Source organism: Nycticebus coucang, chromosome 20, assembly GCF_027406575.1.
Source record: "Nycticebus coucang isolate mNycCou1 chromosome 20, mNycCou1.pri, whole genome shotgun sequence".
Taxonomy (NCBI): Eukaryota; Metazoa; Chordata; class Mammalia; order Primates; family Lorisidae; genus Nycticebus; species Nycticebus coucang.
In genome coordinates, this window is record NC_069799.1 from 56,552,212 (window position 1) to 56,575,332 (window position 23,121).

At 42.7% G+C, this 23,121-nt stretch overlaps 1 protein-coding gene across 2 annotated transcripts in view; it reads left to right on the forward strand.

Moving 5' to 3' along the window:
* The window catches only part of RSU1 (Ras suppressor protein 1), a 193,780-nt gene that overhangs the window by 39,946 nt on the left and 130,713 nt on the right, over positions 1–23,121 (forward strand). For both annotated transcript variants that reach the window (XM_053572367.1, XM_053572366.1), the window contains exons 4-7: positions 3,730–3,850; positions 10,941–11,059; positions 12,703–12,785; positions 13,059–13,173. In XM_053572367.1, the coding sequence (XP_053428342.1) occupies positions 3,730–3,850; positions 10,941–11,059; positions 12,703–12,785; positions 13,059–13,173 (438 nt within the window). The remainder of the gene's footprint in view (positions 1–3,729; positions 3,851–10,940; positions 11,060–12,702; positions 12,786–13,058; positions 13,174–23,121) is intronic.

Consider the following 23,121-nt stretch of genomic DNA (forward strand, 5'->3'; position numbering starts at 1 on the left):
ATAAAGTTGTCGCTGTGGCCAGCGTTCCTTGCATTTGGAGCTCTGGTTTATCCAGCCTGTCCAGCGAGGTGGACAGGCAGACCTGCTTCTTTGCTGAGGGAGCTTTCAAAAGAGATGTTAATCAGCCCTTCTTACGGAATCTTCCAGAAACTGTGATGAACTGCTGACGTCTGGGCCAGCACATCTAACAGACAAAACTCTAGACTGACATTCTGATTTTTCTCTGTGCTGGGCTTGCAGGTCTGAACTGTGACCCTGGAGACCAGTTCTCAGGGGTGACAGGACCCCATCTTTGCTCTGGGCAGAGAGCATCTACAGTCACCTGACCCTTAAGCTACAGCAGAATGGGACATTCCGGAGCCAGGAAACACTGTAGTCTGGGACCGTTCCCCCAAATCTGACAACTGTAGTCTCCAAATTAAAGCAGCCATCATGGGCTATGCAGAAAATGATATTAAATTCTCTGTCAGAGCCAAGTTCTACATGACTGAGCTTCCTAATTGACGGCCCCATTTGCTGAATTATTTAAGTCCCTATCATTGATTTTCATAATCCATCTCCTCTTAGAATCATAGAATGTTAAAGTCAAGTGGAAGAGAACCAAGAAACGGTCGTAATCCAGTCTTTTCATTTTACATGTGAGACGGAGGCCCAGAGAGGTTGTGGGCTGAGTAAGGGCAAGCACAGCGGTGGAGGGCCGAATTAGCAGGAGCCTGAGGTCGCGTGACGTCGGTCACAGAGCAGGGCTCCTGGCGAGGCACCACCTCGCTCTTTGGTTTACTTTGTGTGCTCAGCTCCTTGTAATCTCTACACATGTTTGTACAGCAGGAATCATAGGTCAGAAGCCAGACAGTCATGAAAAAGGAACACTGCACACACAATATTAAGAAATATATAGTGCTCACTCTATTAATAGTTATATTCAAAAATGCTGCTTCCTGCTCATGTGTCATGTAGATAGCTGAAAAATTCCAATAAAGCGTTTGAACTGATAAAAATTGTAGCTGCCTTTTTTGGGATAGATAAAATTGTTCATGCTGTGTATGTGTATGATTTGATCATTGCACAATTCTTAGTGTTCAGGTTTTTTTTCTGGACGGTTGTGTTAGGATTAATTTGTTTTTCCAAGTACAAGGCTTGTTTCAGTTGATTGACTTTGATGCCCTTTCTTTTGTAACTTACTTTCTTTAAATGGCATGCCTTTCCTCCTTTATACCCCAAATATGGAAATGCTAGGTGCTAAATGCTGTGCACATAATAAGCACTGTCTGAATACTGGTGGAAAGAGTGAATGCTGTCCTGTCTGGACAAGTCCAAATTTTAATTCCTTTTGATTTTTAATATGGTTGGGAGGGATTCTATATTTTAAGGAGAATATTAGCAATATTAGCAATGTAATTGGGTCCCCCCCCCAGCTTGAGTGGAATCGTAAACAAAAAATTCACATGCACACCCAAAGGCTGGGAGAGGTTTCCTAAATTGAATATGGGGTTATTGTTTGTGCCCACAAAACAAAGCCCTAAATCACATTTAGCATAATTTGTAGTTTTAAATTGGACTGATTTAGCAAGGAGAGTGAAATAATCTCTCATCCTGTCAAAACGGCGATACCTTTAGACCAGCATTTAATTGCATTGGCAGAGTAACTTTGGGAAGGAGGCAGTAATTCTGGCTGCATTATTCTTGGTTTGTGGCTAAATTGAGATCATCATTTTCTCCTGGTTTCACTAACTTTCTTTATTGCTCTTCAAACTAATCTGATGAAGGCTTAATGGTACCTGGAGGGGAAGGGGAAGGGTGAGGTCTGTGGGCGGCAGGGCCTTCCCTCTCTGACCAGGGGAGGGAACAGGGACAGATGGCTCCTGGCAGCTCTGAAGGCACAGCCTGGTGATTTTCTTGGTGGTCATTTACCCAAAGTGGATATCGCTCATTTGCATAAAAGAACGTTATTGACCATGCACCTGAAAATGTGCTCCTGGAGCTCTTCGTGCAGGTAGAGTTCACATGCATTCATTCTGGTGTCCCAGAGTGCAGGATAATTCCCAGCTGCCTGGATTATCCTATGAAAATCTGTCCTCTTGTCTCCAGCCACTTCAGAAGCTAATCCATGGCCCAGTCTACAGACCACTTCCCCCTGCTCCTGTGTCCTAGCACAGAAAGATCCATATTCTTTACAACCCCTTCTTCCACTGAAAGCATTTCTCTTACCCTTTATCGAGCCTTTCCTCTGAAAGCAATCAGGTCAGTGCTGCCTCAGACCAGTGACTTTCAACTGGTGTGCCGTGAGAGGCTGTTAGGTGTGCCACCAAAAGTTTTGAAGATCATTAATTAAATTATTTTCAAAAGAAGCTCAAAGTATGGTTAAGTGTATTCCTTTCTTTTTTTTTTTGATCAACATAATTTAAGTGTGCCACAGAAGTTTAACTGGAGGTTCAAAAGTGCTGTGAGATAAAAAAGGTTGGAAACCCTGCCGTAGACATTTCAGAAAGCTGAAAATTATGACTCAGAACTGTCATGAGCAGTGTGCCTGTCCTTTTTACTTTTGGTTCCCTGGATGCTGTCTTCTGGAGTTCTTGGAAAGGCTGTCTCCTTAAATATTTTGGGTGTATGTTTGGCATTTTCCACATACCTTTCTTTGTAGAGGTTCTAAGCACAGGTATTCCTGGTTCTGACTACAGGCAGCGGGTTTTCCCAGCCTCCTGGGGCTCCCCTGGAGGAAGCAAGTGGGATGGGAAGTAAATGTCACTGCTGTATGGAACATCGCATTCTCTTGTGTCACACTCAAGGCCTTGGTCAATGTTCTTAGTTACCCGGGCAGTCTTGGCATTAGAGTTGGCATGAACCATGTACAAGGAAATGTTGTAGAAAGATTGAATAGCAAATGAGATGGACAAATTACAAGCTACCAAGAGTCCACCGCTGGTTTTAGAGTTCTTACTTTTGAGATGAAGATGCCTTTGGCTTTCTAATTTACTGGCACACACTCTAGGGAAGGAGGAACTTTTGGCGTCCCCAGTGGTTTATTTTCACTTTTGATCTACATACCAGTATTCAGAGCATGCCACTGAGTTGGCTTTTTGTATTTCTATATAATAACAGTATATTGATCTGTTGCTAATCTGATGTAACCTTTGTGTATGTGTGTGTGTACCTGTATTGATCAAGGTATATTTCTCCAGAGGCCAAAATCACAAACAAGGCAGGTCGAATATTTCATCATTTAAGGTTGAGCTTAAGTGGTTGTGATTTCATGCAATGTTGAGAGAGGACAGTGCCTCAGATTTGGGATTAAGCAGCTTGGACGTCCTGTCACTCGAGAAGGCGTTTGGATTTGTCCTGAGGGTGGAGAAGCCCAGAAACCAAAAGGAAAGAAAACAGTTGCACTTATTAGACATTCTATGACAACTGCGAGCTGTCTGCCTGGGAGTATCCGCATTGATGGCTGTCTGTGTTCTCTCTTGCCCCTTTAACTTACTGCCGCCCTCCTCATGGTCCATTTGAACCAAACTATGCAAAACATTTTCCTAATTGTCCAAGAAGCGGCATTACTCCTTCCGCTTGGTGGACATGTACTACGGAAAACTCAAGTTCAGATCTGTATGTGAATCAGATGGTCCTATCGCACTCCATAGCTTCTCTTTTCTTGGAAAGAAAAACAAAACGTGTTGCTGGCATTCCTTGCTAGGAGGGAGGTTTCTGGATTCACGTTCAGCATTCTTGTTTCCCTAGCTGTGCCACCGAACATAGCAGAACTGAAGAATCTGGAAGTGCTCAACTTTTTTAATAACCAGATTGAGGAGCTCCCCACGCAGATCAGCAGCCTTCAAAAACTGAAACACCTGAACCTCGGGTGAGTCTCTGCAGAGGGAAGAGAGCGGAGGGAGGCATGGGGTGTGTCTGAGAGCGGGCTCCATTGCTGTCATCGCAGGGGAGAAGCGGATTTCTAATTTCTTTTTATGTTTTATGTTTTAAAAAAAAGTTTTATTGTTTTAATATTTCCTTTCAATGGCCTACATTAGTGCTTATCTATCTGAGAGCTAATTGAGAAGCTAATTGTTGGCACAGTCAGGGAGTTTTTTTACTGTATTTTGTTTCCAGTTCAATTTTATTTCAGTTATGTTGACCGAGGAGGGACTGATTTGCACGGCATTAACTGTTCAAACAAGTTGTAATAGGGTCGATTTTTCTCTGTGTTGTTAAATAGAACAAGTTTGCAAAGCGCCTTTTTTTTTCACCCCCCCCGGAGGGGAGGATATATTGCCTAAGATTGCCTCTTTCCTTCTTCCGATTCTATTATGGAGTTGAGTTTATAATCCTGTGTCTGACTTATGCAGAGGTGAAGAGTTTTGATTCAGCTGAGTTTGCAGAACCAAGGAGCAGTGAATCATCCTAATACCTTACCTTCCTCTATTGCTTTGTGGGTTTTAAAAGTCTTTGTGCTGGCGTTTGGCCCTCTCACCATTTGTGGGGTATGAAGGGCAGGCTTTAGTGCTTTAATTTCAGAAAGAGAAAGCCAACCCCTTTCCAAGGGGTTAAGTGATCTGCTCTCGAGGTCAGTGGCCAAGCCGAGGGGAGAAGCCATTGTTCTGGGTCCACATATTATCCAACAGACGCTGAGACCCCAACTGGGGTCTTCTGACCTTGTTTGGTGGCTTCTGAAGTCCATCTTCATTCCCATAGCTTCATTCCCAGAAGAAACTTCCCACACGTGCGTTATTGTCCGTGCAAAGTAATATATTCATTAAATTGTGGCTGCTAAGTGTTCTAGTTAAGTTGGTGATGTACGTGGAGTTGCAGTTGAAGCTGGCCAGGTATTTGTCAATTTAATAGGAAGCCATCGTGAAAAAAAGTCTCCCATTCATGAAGTGATATTTTAGTCCATTCCTTCCACAGGGACAATAGTCAGATGCTTTTATTTGAAGTTTGCCCTGGCTAAGAGATCAAGAGATCATCTTTGTAAGAACCAGGAACATCCTTTTTTCTAATGCCTGAGGAAAGAGGAGTTTAAAGGAGGGCGAAACATCACTGTAGATAAGTTTTATTTCTCCCTACAAATTGGGAGACGGTTTACCCATCTGGCAAAGTGGAAAAGAAAGGGTTCTACCTATATATCTTGGTTTTCAAGATTATTAAGTTCTAATATTCAATTGGTATTTAAGAAAGAAGTTAAAACTATATATACATACATATATATACACATATAAGTCTTCTTGTTAATTTCTTCATTTATTAAATGAGTGATATGCATTATTTGTGTATTTCACTAGGAATAGCTCCTGGTCCATGCCAAGTGTTACCTATTACCATCATCAACATTGTTTTGTGTATTTTTTTTGTTTATTTCTATGTTAGAAACCTTGCTGGCATTGGGCATCAACAGTGTAAGTCATGGTTGGTCCTTGGCCTTGAGTATGGGGTAGGCTAGCTGTCCATGAGCAGGAACAGCCTATTGGGTCGCTGATATTATAGCAGCACCTGAGCCTACAGGTGAGGTTCTCAGGAGGACACACACACGGGGTAGCCTTTGAGCCAAGACTTGATGCATGAGAAAGAATTTCTCAGACTTACAAGTCACAGGATGGCATCTCAGGTTGAGAGAATGACATTAGCTTGGAGCTCTGCATTTTCTGGGAATTATAAGGTTTTTGACCTTGTTCAGTGTAAAGTGTGAGGCAAGGAACATTAAGGTAAGAAGCAAGACTAGGCAGGGAATTGTGAATGTCTGCTGTTCCTTTAATGGGACTTGGTTCCCAGCTGTGCCAGACACTGTTCTAGGTACTGGCCATCAGCCCCTACGGAACTTGTGTTACAGTTGGGAAAACCCCCTTTGACCAAGTAAATGTTTATAGCTGTGGCAGAGAGAGTGCTAACGAGAGGCCTTGTGTGCTAAGTAAATTACGGAGCTCCTGTTTTATCCTACTGGCCGCTGAAAATGTGCACAGCAGAGCCCTGGGTGTGAAGGGAGGTCCGGTTTTCATACGAAAGATCAGTGTGGAGAAGAGCGTGGAGAGAGGGAGGGAGGTGCAAGGTCAGGACACCAGTAAGAGTTCTGGATTTGTCTTCCAAGGGAACTAGGACAGTGACAGTGGGGGCCAGGGAAGGATTTTATATGAAAAATGTGTAGGAGGTAGAATCGACCGGACAGTAACTGATGGGATGGGGTGACATCAAGATTTCTGTGTCGGGCGGCTGAAATGAAAATACAGATGGAGACAGGTTTGGGAAGAAGATAATGAATCCAGGTTTGGTTCAGTTTAGGACAAAGTTGTAAACTTTTTTGGAATGCCTCTTAGCTGCCTTCTTGTTCTCTTTGGAGTTGTTTGCATTCTGGCCTCTCCGTGTTTTGTTGACCGTATGAAGCTTTCTATATTTAATAACATAGCTACATAGATGGGCTTGTCAAAAGTGTGGATAAAATTTTGAATTCTTTGGGAAAGGAATTCAGATGGTTTGCGATAAAGGGTACACCTGTCCTCAGATGTATGTACTGTACATGTATGTTGTCAAGAGTTACACATACATGCACAGTTAGGCAGGTTTGAGGCAGGTTATAGCAAGGGCTCCTTAGAATAAGTGGCCAGAATAAAAATATATACATAGGAGACCGCGAAGCAGAGATGTCAGGCTACCCATGTGCATGATCCCAAAGGCAAACTCAGCCAGAACTTGCTTTTGAAGTTTCATCGAATATTTGCTATTTATTCTAATGACTGTAAGACCCGAAAGCATTTTCGGTTCCCTGAATAAATACAAGATTATGTTCTTAATTCCTTAAATATGGTTTATTTTATATTTTCCAAAAATCGTAAACCCATGTAGATTCTCATCTTTGTAATTATTTCTGGGAACACCACGCCGAATTATTTGGGCATACCTTTTTTGACCTAGTTTGTTGCTTGAGATTATCTCATGATAATCCTTAAGTACTGTGTGTAATATTAACGGATTTTGATGTATTTATATATTTATGTATTTGTTTGTTTTGGCTAAGTGAGTAGTCTCACTGTGGTTGTGAGAAAAATTAGTATTTAGAGCCAGGAAGATTTTGTGGAAGCAGATTACCTGTAGAGAACAAAATGCTCCAAAGGGGAGGCATTAGTACAGGCCTCCCTGTGCTTTTGAAGAAGAGAAGGAAAAAGGAGGCCCAGTCGCCTTAGATTCTCTAGTTCAGTGATTTTTAGCCAGCGTTCCGTGAGAGGAGCTAAGGCACGCTGCAACAATTTTTAAAGATCATTAATTAAATCATTTTTGAAAGGAGTTCAAAGCACAGTAAGTATATTCTTTTTTCTTCCACTCTTTTTTGATCAACATAATGAAAATGTGCCGTGGAAGGTTAACTGTAGGTTTAAGTGTGCAGTGAGATTAAAAAGGTTGAAAAACACTGATCTGGTTTTATACACTTCTCCATCATATACAGGCATTAGTTTCTAATACATATTTGGAAAATCTTCACGTGGAAACGAAAGAATTTATACTGTTTGGCAAAGTTGAGTGCTAAGCAGCTTCTTGTTTAAACACGTGAAGTGATTGGAGATTAAGCTGGTGTAGCACAAGCAGATAAACCCCACTCACTACTTCATGCCATCCAGACTGGCCTTCTCCTAGACAAGCTTGCCTGCTTGGGGCTGACTCGAAATTTCTCTCAAACCCTTTGAAATATAATTGTAGGCCAGGCATGGTAGCTCACACCTTTAACCCAGCACTCTGGGAGCTCAGGAATTCAAGACCAGCCTGAGCAAGAGTAAGACCCTATCTCTACTAAAAACAGAAAAACTAGCTGAGTGTTGTGGCTGGCACCTATAGTCCCAGCTACTTGGGAGGCTGAGGCAAGAGGATCGCCTGAGCCTTGGAGTTTGAGGTTGCTGTGAGCTAGGGTGATGTCATGATACTCTAGCCCATGGGATAGGGTGAGATCCTGTCTCAAAAAAGAAAATTATATACAGTTATCCAAATTCTTTTACAATTTTTTTTAGTTCTGACTATCTAAAATGGCCGTCTCCTAAGGCAAGCTTGCCTATTTAGGGGTGACTCAAAATTCTCTCGAACCCTTTGAGATAATTGTTGCACTTGCTCTCGTTTCTCGAGACACCCCCTGGGAGCCATGGAAGGTGTTAGGTGCTTTGTCCCTCAGCCTCCAGTAATGCTGCCCTGAAAGGATTGTTAGCCTCTTTTTGCAGTTAAGGAAATTGGATCTCAGAGAAGCTGAATAACTTTGCCAAGGTCACCCAGCTAGCAGGGTGGAGCTGGACTTGTCACCTTGCTGTGTCACACTTTCCAGCTCCACTCTTTCACTGCCTCACTGTAACCTCTCCTGGAAACCTGGAGCATTCCTGCTGTCAGAGTGTAGCCTTGAGAACACACGTGGAGAGGTGGGTAAGGAGAGACGGACCTTAGCACCCCTCGTGAGGGAGCCAGCAGAATCCATCTTCCATTCTGCAGAGAGAGACGCGGCCGGCTCACCAGCTCGTGGGCTGATGTCCGGAGAAAGAGCCGGGCATCTCCGCAGCTCCTCACCTCCTTCATAGCTGGGGCTGTAACTCGCAGTTCTTCTGGACTTCATGAAGCATTTGTCTGAGTAAGGGCTTTCTGCCCTCCTGCCAGGTTAGCCGGCTGACTGCTGTTACTACTGTCAGCTACCCCGGGGACTTGCCTGTGTTCTCACATGTTGTAGGTATTGCTTTATCACTCAGAGGTAAAAAGAACGTGCAGTTCAGGTAGATTCTTGTCGCCGGGAACTAGAGAGGCTGGTGCTTGCTCTAGGCTGGAAATTGGGGGGAGTGTCCATTCCTTAAATGAAATGCCTCTTCCCTCTCAGGCTCTCTAACCATGGATTTCCCATACCTGCTAGTGCAAAAGTATATTTCTGTATTTGGAAAGAAAAGCTTTTAAGTGTCAGCAATCTTCAAAAATAGAGAACTTAAAGCAGTATTTAAAGACAGCAACTCGTGTGTGTGTCTGTACCTTTCTTTCTAGTTCTGATTTTCTTTCACTTTGCTCAGAATCCTAACAGAATCCAGGGGTTAGGAGTTGCTTTGGCTTCTGGGAGTTTCAAGACGCTGTCGGACACCTGAACACCTTCAGTGGCAGTCAGAAGTCCTCAGTCCTTAACCTCTCTTAGGCCGTTTTCTCATCTCAGCACAGAAGTAATTACAAGCTCTCTCTTGCCTGTATTACAAGATTGTGTTAGTGAAAAGTGAAATAAATACGCTTCACAAATGTGGGTTCATGGAATCTGTGTAATCATTGTTATCACTGCAGTAAATAGTCCACGAGGTCCTTTTGCTGAGTGTAAAGTCAGTCTGGGGCTTTTTCTCCCCCAGGGGTGGAAATCTACTTTTCTCTCTTGGTTTCCCCCTCTGCTGATAGCTATTTCCTGTGCCTGCTAGGAGTGGACGGGATTGTGTCTGTTAAGAAAAGAATCGATGCTCAGAATGATTTTTAGCATCACAGCCCCTTCCACCTTTTAATAGCTGTCAACTTCCAGTAAATTTTTTTAATTGGCTTTTAAGTATGCTCAAAGAGAACTGCATTAAGAAAAATGAGGATCTTAAAGAAAAGGATGAAAGATAGTAATAGAAAAAAATTCCTTATCACATCTCACTTCTGACACCACTTGTCAGGGCCCAGGACTGGCCAGGTCTCTGCCCGGCTTAACTAGGTTCTGGACGCGGACGACTAAGTTACCTTGCTCAGGTCTCTTAGGTGCCTGAGGGCTATCTACTTTAGCTAGAGAGAGAGAGTGTCTTAGAGAGAGAAAAGCAGTCTTCTTAGAAAGATAGATCTTAGCCTTTAGCAGAGCTTAGTGATCTTCAGCAGAGAGATGCCGTGCTGGCGTTCTGCAGGCAGGAGAGGAGACAGAGTCAGAGTAAGCAAGTCCATGATAGAATGCGCATGCTCCGACTGCCTGCCCCTCCAGCCTAATATAAGGGTGATCTCATGCCTCTCAAGACCACAGGCGTAGAGACTGCCAATTCACCACTCACTGCTCTCATCTCACGAGCTCTCGTGCTTGATAGAGAGCTAAATCCCTCTCCATGCCCTTTCCACCAAGGTGTTCCATTATTGAGCTATACAGGTATTTCTTACAACTCTCACTCCTCCCAGCCATAGGCTACATGGGCTGCTACAATTCCTTTCGACTTCATTGGGGAGAGAGAGAAGAACACGTCTTCTATAGACCCTTGATCTACTGGGCAGGTTAGGGACGCTGATCTCTAGAGCACTCTAAAATCCACATAAAACTTTCAACTCCCCCAAAACTTAATTAGTAACAGCTTACCGTTGGCTGGAATCCTTACCAATAACATAACAGTTGATGAACAAATATTTTTGTATGTTATATGTATTTTAGACTGTATTCTTAGAATAAAGTAGGCTAGAGAAAAAATGGCATGAAGAAAAACATAAATAAGAAAATGTATTTACTGTTCTTTAAGTGGAGGTGAGTCTTCTTAAGGTCTTTCTCCTCACCGTCTTCAGGTCAAGTAGGCTGAGGAAGAGAAGGGGGTTGGTCTCACTGTCTGAGGGTGGCAGAGAAAAAAAGAAAATGCTGTGAAGACTGTGTTAACCAGTTTGATGAAAATATTTCAAATTGTATATAAAACCAGCACATTGTACCCCACGATTGCATTAATGTACACAGCTATGATTTAATAAAAAAAGAAAGAAAGAAAAAAAAAGTCCACAGAGAAGTGGACATGTGGTTTAAACCATGTTGTTCAAGGGTCAGCTGCATAACTTTTTAAATTTTTCCATTGTGGTAAAGTAGGTGTAACATGAAATTTGCTATCTTCACAGTTTTGTAGTATGTAATTCGGTGGTGTTAAGGATACTCACGTTACTGTGCGACCAATTTCCAGCATTTTCTCAGCACTCTTAGTATGGTGTATAAAAATGCGGTTTTTGGATAATGACTTGGATTTTTCTCTCCTCAACAACAGCATGAACAGGCTGAACACGTTGCCACGAGGATTTGGGTCTCTACCAGCTCTAGAGGTTCTGGACTTGACCTACAACAACTTAAGTGAAAATTCTCTGCCTGGGAACTTCTTCTACCTTAGTGAGAAACTTTTAATTCTATAAATCTCCTTAACATGGTTTTAGATGTTCTAAGAGTCAAATTTATTTGCCAGGGCCCGAACTCCAAGAGAAATTACTGGACATACGTATTTTTTTCTTCACAGATTGCCTTTGAATATTTCTTCATAGCTCAGCCGTATGTATATTTGATATATAGTTACGTGACACCTCTGGGCTGAAGTCGACTTAATGTCATATTAACTTTCTGAGAGAGATTATGTACCTAAATTAGATCAAGTCTCACATTTAGCTAAGAGACTTGACTTTCTTTTTAAAAAGCATGCTGAAAAGAAAAAACAAAATTGTATCTTCCCATGTTGCTGTTAATTCTTTGTAGGATATTTGCCCAACATATTCCAATCAATTATTTATGAAAATATTCATTAATAAACCACTGACAGAATTTTTTAAATTGCTAGCCAGAATTCTCATTTTAATTTTAAATAATATTCTTGTTGGTGTATTTGTACACTACATAGTCAAACATTAAGGAATTATTAGCCACAGGTGAACCCACCTTATCCTTTTAATGCAAACAAATGTCTTTCTGCAGGTGCTCCTAAAAATGAGAAAAAAGATGATTTTCTAGGGACTCGTAAAATATTTAGGAAAAAGTTTGCTTCCAGTAAATGAATATTTTACTTCTCTAAATGGTAACATTAATGGCATCCAGAAAATCTGAATTTTTCTGAGCTAGTCTTTAAAATTTCATTTTTTTAACGTTGGGCACAGTGTCTCTCTCAGACTTTCTCAAGCGCATGAAACCAATGGTAAAATACTTAATTTGGGCCATGGGCGAAATTGTTTTTGTTACGTTATCATTTAGTCCTTGGCAATTTTAAAACATGAGAATGTCGTTAAATACCTGTAAACAAATTAAATAAAACATGCTTCTAATTACACTCCCCCTTTTTGATTGAAGATAAAAAGGTGCCTTTAAGATTTTAAAGCTCTTAGTAGTTTGGGATCGTACTATCATCCTGTAATACTGCGAATCAGTTTCAGATAACTGATGTGCTTGCTTTAGGTTTTACTCTGTTAATTTCATGTCATTGTTTTAGCCCCTTTGTCTTCATTTATTTTTTGTCCTAACGCTATAGAAAGAAGTGATAATAATTAGTCTGATTGTGGAACTCATGAACTGTAGTTAAAGCCTTTATCGCTAAAAGCCTTATATTTATTTTTAATACAGCTCTATTTACATAAGAAAAGTCCTTTTTTTACAGGGCTCAGTTTCCATGAAAGAGCCTTTTTGCTCTCGGTATCAATAGAAGTGGGACTGGTGGTTTTCTTTGTTTTCCTTTGAATGCAAATGGAGTAATATATGCGAATCAGAAGTCATAGAGAAAAATAGCTGTCTTTTTTGAAAATGCTTTGAAACTCCGTGCTGAAAACTGCGTTAGGTGCCCACAGTTGCTAATTGTGTCTGTCCTGGACACCCCAGCCACACAGTAAGCCGGTAAATCTAGGTTTCACCTGCTTGTTATTATTGGGAGTCCTAGGTATGTCACGGGCTTTTCACCATGCCGGGGTTATTAATCAAAGCTGACTCCCGGTATTGATCAGACCTCAAATGGTTGGGTTCCATGCCACCCTGTTTATACATCGCTGTTTAATTTGCAGCCACCCTGCGCGCACTCTATCTAAGTGACAACGATTTTGAAATCCTGCCGCCAGATATTGGGAAGCTTACAAAGTTGCAGATAGTAAGTAATTTATCTAAATTCTTAGAAAATCAATTCACTTCTCCAGCCCTTGTAAGAGTAGAATCAAGTCAATTTGAGCAGGAGTAAGGTTTGTTTTGCAGGAATAAAGCCCTACTCCTGATACTGTCTCTTGTTTGTCTGCAGACACTTGTAACTAAAGGGGAAAGATTGAGGGCATTGGAAGAAAAGTGGGCATAGAATAGGCTGGGAGTTTCTGGGGAGCGCCTTTTGGTGTGAAAGTGTTTTGACAACTCCTTGTTTTCTTGTGTTTAGCTCAGCCTGAGGGATAATGACCTGATCGGGCTGCCTAAGGAAATCGGGGAGCTCACCCAGCTTAAGGAACTCCACATTCAGGGGAACCGTCTGACTGTTCTGCCCCCCGAACTAGGTAAGGTTGCCACAGAATGAACTTAGCTCTGGGTTTAATTAGTAATGATTATCCAGTGTTTCAATTCTAAACCATCTCTCGCTTCCTTCTTCTCATACTTTCTACCTAGACACCCAATTCTGATTGTTTTAAGATCATTTGTCATTGATTAGAGGTCAGCTGTGAGGTTTTTCACCTTCCCTCGATCCAGGTTCTGTGCCGATAAGTCCAGAGTCTCAGAATCTGCTGATGAAAGATGACTCAGCTCCCTGCATGATGTAGTAGTAGAAAGAGGCTGGGTTTAGTAGTGAACGGCTTATCCATGGCTCCTCATTGTTTGCTAGCTAGGCGAGCTCTCTGGGTCCTGGTTGGGTTAGTAATAACCCTTATCAAAGCATTACCGAGTCTCAAGCCGTCGCCCTGGGTAGAGTACTGTGGTGTCACAGCTCACAGCAACCTCCGGCTCTTGGCTTACGCGATTCTCTTGCCTCAGCCTCTCAAGTAGCTGGGACTACAGGCACCCACCACAATGCCCGGCTATTTTTTTTGTTGTAGTTGTCATTGTTTAGTAGGCCCAGGGTGGGTTTGAACCCACCAGCCCCAGTGTAGGTAGCCAGCGCCCTATCCACTGAGCTACGGGTGCCACCAATCTTTTTTACTTTTTTGATACTTCTTTCTTTTTTAAAATTTCAGGTTAACGTGCGGGTACAAACAACTAGGTTTGCATTTGCTAGGTCGAGTCCCTCTTGCAGTTGTGTTCTGCACCCAAGAGCTGTGCCGTATATCCTTACACTGTGCCCGTTCAGTGGGAGCACACCAATCCCCCCTCCTCCCTCTTCACCTGTCACCTCTTCCCCCTCCCCCCATCTTGAATTGAATTGAGTTTTTCTCTTATGTGGCGTATATTAGATCATCTTTTGACTTCACTTCGGCATTTAGTACATTGGATACTTGCATTTCCATTCTTGTGATACTTCACTAAGAAGAATGTGTTTCAACTTTATTCAGGTTAATACAGAAGACAAAGCATCAATTTATTTTTTTTAATTTACCCTTAAAAACATTTACCAGTAAGAGTATTTGTTATGGCTGCTTAAAAATACCTTTTGCAGATATGCATGTGGTTGGTCCTCTTCTGATCTCGTCTCTCTCCCTGGCAGTTGTTAAATGTGCTCTTGCTGGGGCTCCTTGGGCCTGCTCCCGGCAGCTGAATCTCAGTTCTCTGCCTGGTCATCCTCATGGCCCAGGGAGGGCTTCTGGGCCCCCCTCGTAAATAAACTCCAGACGAATGTTTCTATTTCTGTTTCATGCTGCTGCTAAAGGTTCGTGAGGTCCCTCATCTTTTTCTTGTGCAGACTTTCTTTTCTTTTTATTTATTTATTTGTTTTTTATTGTTAAATCATAGCTGTGTACATTAGTGCAATCAAGGGGTCCAATGTGCTGGTTTCATATACAATCTGAAATAGTCTCATCAAACTGTTCAACATAGCCTTCATGGCATTTTCTTAGTTATCGTATGTGGACATTTGTATTCTGCATTTAGTAAGTTTCGCCTGTACCCATTCTAAGATGCACCGTAGGTGTGGCCCCACCCATTGCCTTCCCTCCACCCTAACCTCCCCCCTCCCTTCCCCTCCCTTGGCCCTTTCCCCATATTCTTGTGCTATAGTTGGGTTATAGCCTTCGTGTGAAAGCTATAAATTAGCTTCATAGTAGGGCTGAGTACATTGGATACTTTTTCTTCCGTTCCTGAGATACTTTGCTAAGAAGAATATGCTCCAGCTCCATCCATGTAAACATGAAAGAGGTAAAGTCTCTATCTTTCTTTAAGGCTGCATAATATTCCATGCTATACATGTACCCAGACTTTCTGTATCCTCTAATTTCTTCTGTTCTTTGAGTGGCGTGGTTTATTTTGCAATTTTTTTTTTTTTTTGCATCTTTGCTCTAAAAGACTGTAATTAAAAAACACACACACACATTTAGCCCCCTGTTCTCAAATGAGTCTGGTAGTTGAAAAGAGGCCAGTTATTATGAATTAGGGGGCAAGCACCATGAAGCAGGGGGCTTTTCTATTTGTTCCCTGCTAAGCCCCGTACTCAGCGTGTGCCAGGCATGTGGTAGGGGTGCGAAGAACACGTAGTGAATGAATGAATGTGACGAAGGCTTTGGGTAGCGAGAGGTTAAGGAGGTTACGAGCAGGCAGAGTTTGACTTGTGGCCATCATTGCCCTGTAGGAGAGCACAGGTGCACAAAAATCCTACCAGCACAGAGAGTTGTGGCAGGCAGACCAGTGTTAAGGGGAACACTCGTGTGATGGCACGGAGCAGAGGTCAAGTTGCACCTACACTTTTCCCATCTCTTGTATAGTTCCTTTGTTGGTGTAAAAGGCTGGGGGTGGTTATTTTATGACATCTAAGAGCTGAGGAGTAACTGAGCACCTCCTCTTCATTGAAGTTCAAGTATAGCAGCAAGAAAATGTTTTTGCAACAATTTTCAGGGCAAAAAAATTCTTGTCTAAGGGAAGATTTTTGTGTGGTGGTAATTGTTAACCATGAATGTTAGCGTTAGTAATTCTTGGAGAGCACTTTTGCAGACTATAAATACCTCCCCAACCTGCTGAATCAAGATTTCTATGGGTGAGACGAGTTCTTGTGTAATCTGATAAAACCCACTTAATACTATTGACATGCATCCTGGGTTGGGGTTGCTGAGTAGAAACAAGAAAATGAATATGTATTTTGTTGTTTTATTTTATTTCCTTGATTTAACAATGAGGCATTGTAGGATATCATATTAAACAATTATTTTAACAGCTACTCATCTGTTACAAAAAACCTAGTGTACCTAAGCATGCCTGTTCATATATATTTTTAAATCTTACTCATTTCACTATCCTGTTTAAGTACTTCTTGTAGTCATATTTGTTTGACATTTCGGTTAAACAGCTCTCTGCTAATTAATTGTGTCTGTGTGTGTTTTATTTAGGAGTAGAATTAAAGATAAAGGCTTTAAATGGCTTGACTTTTGCTGGCCATATGTGGAAAAGCTTAGTTTTAATATCTACCTGGTGGCCGTTTTTCCTAATTACAGGCAGACACTTAGTTGGAAATAAATGATAAACCTTTAAGAGTCTGTGTTACAAATCTAAGCTCAAGATGAAAAGAAATGCATTGTTTATATCTTTGAACAGTGGTTTTTTTTTTTTTTTGAAGTTAAGAATAATATAATACACTAATACCTATTGTAACAATAGCTACTGCATATTAAGGCTTTGTGTGCAAGGCATTCCGATGAGCTTTTTCCCAGTAGTATCACCTGTAATTGTCATAAGACTTGTAAGCAGACTTTTTAGAGGTGAGGAACCTGAGGCGTGGAGCGGGCTGGTGACGTTTCTGCAGGAACACAGCTAGTGAGTCCCAGAGGTGAGATGTGGATTGACAGTTCAGTGCACCTGACTGGTGTACTCCCACTTACAGGCCAGTGAGAGGAATCCTAGAAATGTGGTTTTCAAGTTTGAACAAAACACAACACCTCCCAAAGGGGCAAGAGCATGGTCAGTTACATGGTGGGATTTTCCGGTGCACATGTATGAGCAAGGCGGAAATAACTCTTTGCAATTGCAGCTGAGATGGCCTCTGCAAAGCGAATTGCCATCCCACCGTTCCATTCCCAGCCAGGTGCGTTGTCCCTGTGATTCTTTCCCCCTAGTAAACACGCACCACTTTAGCAATGGCTTTTGTTTGTCCATGTACCCAGTCCTGAAGGTGACTATCTGGAGGCTGCTTCTGGCTGGCTGATGAGCAGTGCCGGGGCCTGATGTACTTGAAGCTTATTATAACTGTCCCTGCAGCAGCCACTGGCTGCAGGTTGCTCCTGGGCGCATTGTAAAGTGTGAATGGTGATCTCTCCTCTGTATATATGTTTTTTGCATATATGAATGTACAAGATAAATGCTTTTGCGATTTCTGTGAATTTCCTTTCAAAATGAATCCAGAATTCATTGGTATAAGTATTTCAGCCAAGCAAGGGACTCCAGAAGAGTTCCAACTTGTCAGATTTTACTCATTTGTTACAACAGCAAAATAAAAGTCTGGGGCCTTGGTAGGAGTTTTACTACACAGTTGCATTACTTTCCTGTTGTATGCATTCTTGAATAAATTATTTAAACGGTTGTATCTTCTTCTTGAACAGTAATGCTCTTACTTTCATATGAGTGCCCATACCTATAGAAAATGAGATGTGAGTTGGGTCTGCCAGTTTTCCATTCCTTTATTCATTGATTCATTCAGATTTTTATTAAGTTCCTACTTTAGGCCAGGTCTGGAGTCCAAGGAACTTCCTTTTCCAATAATGTAGAATTTACTTCTTCAACAACTGTTTATTGAGTCCTTTGTCATGTATTTGCTGAGGATCATGACGAGAGACAGAACACCCCTTAAGCAGCTGACATCCTATCTTGGAGTAGGGATGAGAAGAAAGAGTGGGGGCGGATAAACGAGAATGAATGTACACAGGGTGGTAAAAGGCTTAGGAAGAGTGTGCCGGCAGGGCTTCCGTAGGGGCGACCAGAGGAAGCCTCACTCAAGGTGCCGCCTTTTCATCACCTCAAGGAGGGAGGGGGCTCGGCTGGTAGAGGGGACAGCAAGTATGCAGGTCTTGGGAATGGCTTGTGTTTTGAGGAACAGCAGAAGACTCGTGTAGCTGGAACAGAGTGAGCAAGGGGGGAAGTTACAAGAGTTGAGCTGAGCTGGGTAGTGGGGGGTTGTTCACACGAGAACTGTTGGTCATTGTCTGAACTTTGGTGATCACTCTGAATGACATGGACTCCCCTTAAGACAGTGGTTCTCAACCTTCCTAATGCTGCGATGTATTTTCATTGTTAAAAAGGGGTCATGACCCACAGGTTGAGAACTGCTGCCTTAAATGGCCCTGTCCTAATCACCACATATTATTTGTTATCTTACGTGAGGAAGAGACTTGGCTGATGTGATGTACACTCTTGAGATGGGGAGATTATTCTGGATTATCCAGGTGAGCCCAGCATAATCACAAGGGTCCTTATAAGAGGAGGAAGGGGGACAGAGGTGGCAGTTGAAGAAACGCTGACAGATGCAGGAGCCTGGAGTCTCGCGGGGAAGGGGCCAGGATCCGAGGGGTGCGGGTGAACTCCATAAGCTGCATAAGAAGGGAAGTGGGACTTTCCCCTAAGTCTCCAGAGAATATTCAGCCGTATCAGATCCTTGATTTTAGCTCCATAAGATTCAGGTTCTGTGAAATCTGGAGCTGTAAGCTAATAGATTCCTGTGGTTTCAAGCCACTGCTGGTGTCATTTGTTACGTAGCAATAGGAAACTGATATAAACGAGGAAGAATTTGAAGGGTTTGGAGCAAAGGCGTGGCATGACCTGACTTATTTTTCAAAGATGCTCTTTGGCTGCTGAAAACAACTGACCGGAGCCAGGCACAGTGGCTCACACCTTAATCCCAGCGCGCTGGGAGGCTAAGGCAGGTGGATTGATTAAGCTCAGGAGTTTGAGACCACCCTGAACAAGAGCAAGACCATGTCTCTACTGAAATAGAAAAAAAACTAGCCAGGTGTTGTTGTGGCTCCTGGAGTCCCAGCTACTCGGGAGACTGAGGCAAGAGGATCGCTTGAGCCCAAGAGTTTGAGGTTGCTGTGAGCTAGGATGCCATGGTATTCTACCCAGGGCAACTGAGTGAGACTCTGTTTCAAAAATAAATAAATAAAATAAAATAAAATAAGCTGATTGCGGTAGAGGGCATAGGTGGGAATGGAGAGTGGCGATTGTAGTAACAATCCAGGTGGGAGTAAGTGCCAGCTCCCTCCAAAAGGGAGTGGTATTCACCTACTGGATCTGTTTCCAGGGCAGGACTGGTGACGGTTTAAATGAGGTGGTAAAAGAGTCAGGTTCACACTGGGGTTTTGGTCTTGGAAGATTCCCAGCAGAGTAGATTGAGAAGATGGGGCAGGGAGAGGAGACTACCGTTTGCTGAGTTTGGGATATCTTAAGTTTGAGATGCCATCCAGATATCTAATTGAGAAAGCAATGAGATACTGGAACTTGGAATTCAGAAGAGAAGTCTGGGTGCATAGAAAATTATGGGCATTAGCAGCATACGTTTAAAGCCACCAGTTGGATGTGACCCTCTTGGATTTGACTGTAGGGGATGAACCATTGAACCATGAAGCCTTTGGCTCCTACATACAGAAGCCAGAAGGATGGAGGCTGTGTGGGGGTAGGGCTGGCTCCCAGGCAAGCATTGGTGGCCACGTCAGGGGTCAGGGGCTGTGTCAGCATTCTCCTGGTTGAGACCATAGTCCTGCATTTCTAGAGGTTTGGAATGCCTTTGTTTCAGAGGAGAGATGCATCCTCTGTGAGGAGGATTGAGGCTACCTTCTTTTTTTTGTTTGCAGTTTCTGGCCAGGGCTGGGTTTGAACCTGCCACCTCCGGCATATGGGGCTAGCACCCTACTCCTTTGACGGCAGCACCTGTGGCTACTCTCTTTTTTTCCTAACTTCTGCCATTAATTCTTTCAGGGCTTGGCAGCGTAATAGACAGACTTGAAATCTCCTCCCGAGCCTGCCTAAATTCAAAGTCTCTTTTTGGCCAGTATTTTCAGCCAGCATCTAATCTCTCCAAAGAAGCAGCCAGATGACTGACTGACTGTAGTTTCACCCCAACCTTGCGTGTATATTTCCTATTAGGTCATGGAAGAATTAATTGGTAGAGAAGATAAAAGACCAGATTGGTAGAAGAGAAAATAAGGGCAGAGATATCTTGATAACCCTCAGCAAAGGTAGATACCTACAGAGAAAAACAGCGTAAAGATGATCTCAGAGCTGAGAGCCAGCTACACCCAGCGGTTGTGAGAGTATTCTTTTCCGCTTTTGCATTTTTTTACTTGCAGATGAGAGGGTGTTGTCCTGTGAGCAGAAGATTTTGTTTTGCGTGGCTCTGATTCCTAAGGGCTCCCTGGTTTCCATTACTTGTTCTTTGTTGAATCATTTCTGACTACTAGACATTGATGGAACCCTTCAGTAAGTGTTGTCCAAATAATTGTCTTTGGAAAAGAGAAGAAAATCCCATTGCTTAGCTGGGTGTGCATCAAAGCCAATGTGTCAGACACCAGAACAGGATCTGCGCCAATCTAAGCAGCCTATGGAATATGCAAGGTTGACAGTGAAGTTCGCGAACTCATCCTAGAAAAAGTGCTACGTAACTCCTTGTTGCGTATCACTGTGGTCGCCTTCAAAGTGCTCCCCTTGGGAAGCTGAGCACCAACCCCAGCACCTAGTCCACCTTCAAAGCACTTTTTCTGGGATGCGTTTGTGAACTTAATTGTCAGCCCCTCGGGCTAGCTGTCTTAGTGTCCTGCTTTACATGCCGGTGATTAATTGCCATTTACTACGGTAACCATGAGAAGCGTATGTATTCTTTCTGGCACACTTGGGGAGGGTAGGAGCCAATATCAATCCCATTCAGGGACCAAGTGACGTCCTGAATTAAGAATTTCCTCCCAGTTGTATTCTCCAGGATGAACAGAATTAAGGAAAACTGTATAGACCAATCTAAGATCTTTGTTATATCTCTTCATCCTTTCCCTGTGGACACTGAGAAACTGGAGAAAAATCCTTTCTCTCCTGGAAACTAGATTTCCTTTTTGCCTGCCTCTCAGTTAAGAAAGAGTTTTGTTTGGGGCGGCGCCTGTGGCTCAAAGGAGTAGGATGCTGGCCCCATATGCCGGAGGTGGAGGGTTCAAACCCAGCCCTGGCCAATAACTGGGAAAAAAAAAAAAGTTTTGTTTGGTCAGTTAAGTCGCTGGTTGATTCCAGTCGTCTCGTTTGTCTTTTCTGTAATTGTCACTCTGTCAATTGGGTCCCAGTTATTGTATCCAGAGGTTTAAAACATGTTTGTAATGTAAAGAGTATAGAAATTGTCTCGTCTTCGTTGGATTTTCAGTTCCTCCTCGTCCTGTGACTTTGGACAAGTTATTTTACCTTGTATGTCTTGAGTGAAACGAGGGTGATAACAGCCACAGTAGGATCATTGTGAGGACCAAGCGGACAATCACGTAAAGCAGTGGTTCTCAACCTTCCTAATTGCTGCCTTGTTACAAATGGAGCAAAGGGGTCGCGACCCACAGGCTGAGAACCGCTGATGTAAAGCATTTTCGCCCTGTGTCAGGAATGAGAACACCTGCTTTGTGTTAGTTAAACGCACGCGTGCACACACTCCCAGCACACGCACATGCTCTCGCTTATACTAATAAACTGTGACTATTGAGAGGCCGGTTTTCTGAAATCTGAGCTCTTCTGAAACAGTCTGAGCATAGAGGTCACCTCAGCTGCACCCTTTTGAAAGGGAAGAGGCAGCTGGTTGCTGAGAGGCTGGTGAGAGAGGATGACAGGGCGGATCCAGACGTCAAGGTCTCACCTTGCACGGTGTGACAGGTTGGTATACCCTGAGGATGAAAGAAAGGCTCTGAGTTATCCTTGTGTGAAACTGAGGCACATCAGAGGTGTCAGAAAGGAAAAGAGAGGATAAAAGGGGTGGAGAAGATGGGGGTATACATGGCTGGTACTAGGGTGGGGAAGAGAACCAGCAGGCAGCCCCTCCGACTAGGTTTATAATGAAAGTCGAGGGATTTCTCCCCATCTCCGGTCCCTCTGTGAGTTTTATATTGAGTCTGGGAGCAGGTCACCTGCTTCTTCTATCTAGGAATCTCGGTGGCTGGCTCTTGGGTGGGGCTGTCATTTGCTTGGTTGTTTCGTTCAGTTACTCAGGTAGTCACCCATCATTCATTCCTTTCTTTTTGACGCCCTTCGAGTGACTGTTAACTTGTCCTTAGCCTAGCGTTTGCCCGAACTGATGAGACTCCCTTCTGCGTCCCGTGTCACCATCTCCCACTCTGCAAGTGGCTGCACTGTTTGCTAACTGATTTCTCACTGTGCCTCCTGTTACCTTCTGTGAGCCTGCTCATTTCATTGTGATGATTTTTTCCAGAGTTGTAAAGTCTGTTCTGGAGTTGGACAAGCTGGTTTCGCTATCAACGAAATCTTTTAACTCTTTCCTTAAAAAAGGATTTAATGTAGTTATTCACCATATCTAGAGTAGTCAGATTTCAAAGTCGTAATAAGTAAGTTTCTTTTCCTTTTTTTCCCTTTTTCCTCAGTCTGTGCTCTCCATCCTAAGTACCTGCCCTAACCCAGCTGTATATTGTTATCAGAATCAGTTTTCTCTGCCTCAATCCTGTAACTATGTTCTCAGCAGCCTTCTCTCACTTTTTTATGATCTTTGCTCTCTTTTTGCTGAATAGATACAGCAGTAAGTGACAATGGAATTGTAAATTGTGCCACTTGTACACACACAAAATTGAATTTGTCAGTTGGTCACTGGAGATTAATTTTAAGCTAGATAGAATTCCATAAATTCCTAGGTGTTTATGCAGAATATCATAATTTACAGAAAGGTTTCATACACTTAAATCTCAGTTCCGTAACGTAGCCAAGAACTCTCTGGCCTCTTTTTTAAAGATGGTGGAACCGAAGGAGCTTGTGACTTGCCTAAAGCTACGTTATTTTCGTGACTTATTATTGGCAGAATCCACACTTCAGATCTTTCAACTTCAAAAATAAGTTTTCCTCCCAATAGTATACCCACCAGGATATCAATACTGAGCCAATAAAATGGCATAAGTTATCATTAGACGACAGATTGCAGTGATCCCGTATATGTGCCTTAACTTTATATGAAAAATAAAGAAAATGTAGGGAACAGACTATTTGTACTCAACTTTGAATTTTTACTTGGCTTTTATCGCCTGTTCTTACATTTTATTTCTGTGCTAATATTTCTTTTTGCCATGTTTCACAAAAAAAATCATATATTATGTCCTTTGATTCCTGTGGTCTTAGTCGATAATCAAAAACGACTCCCGTCAAGT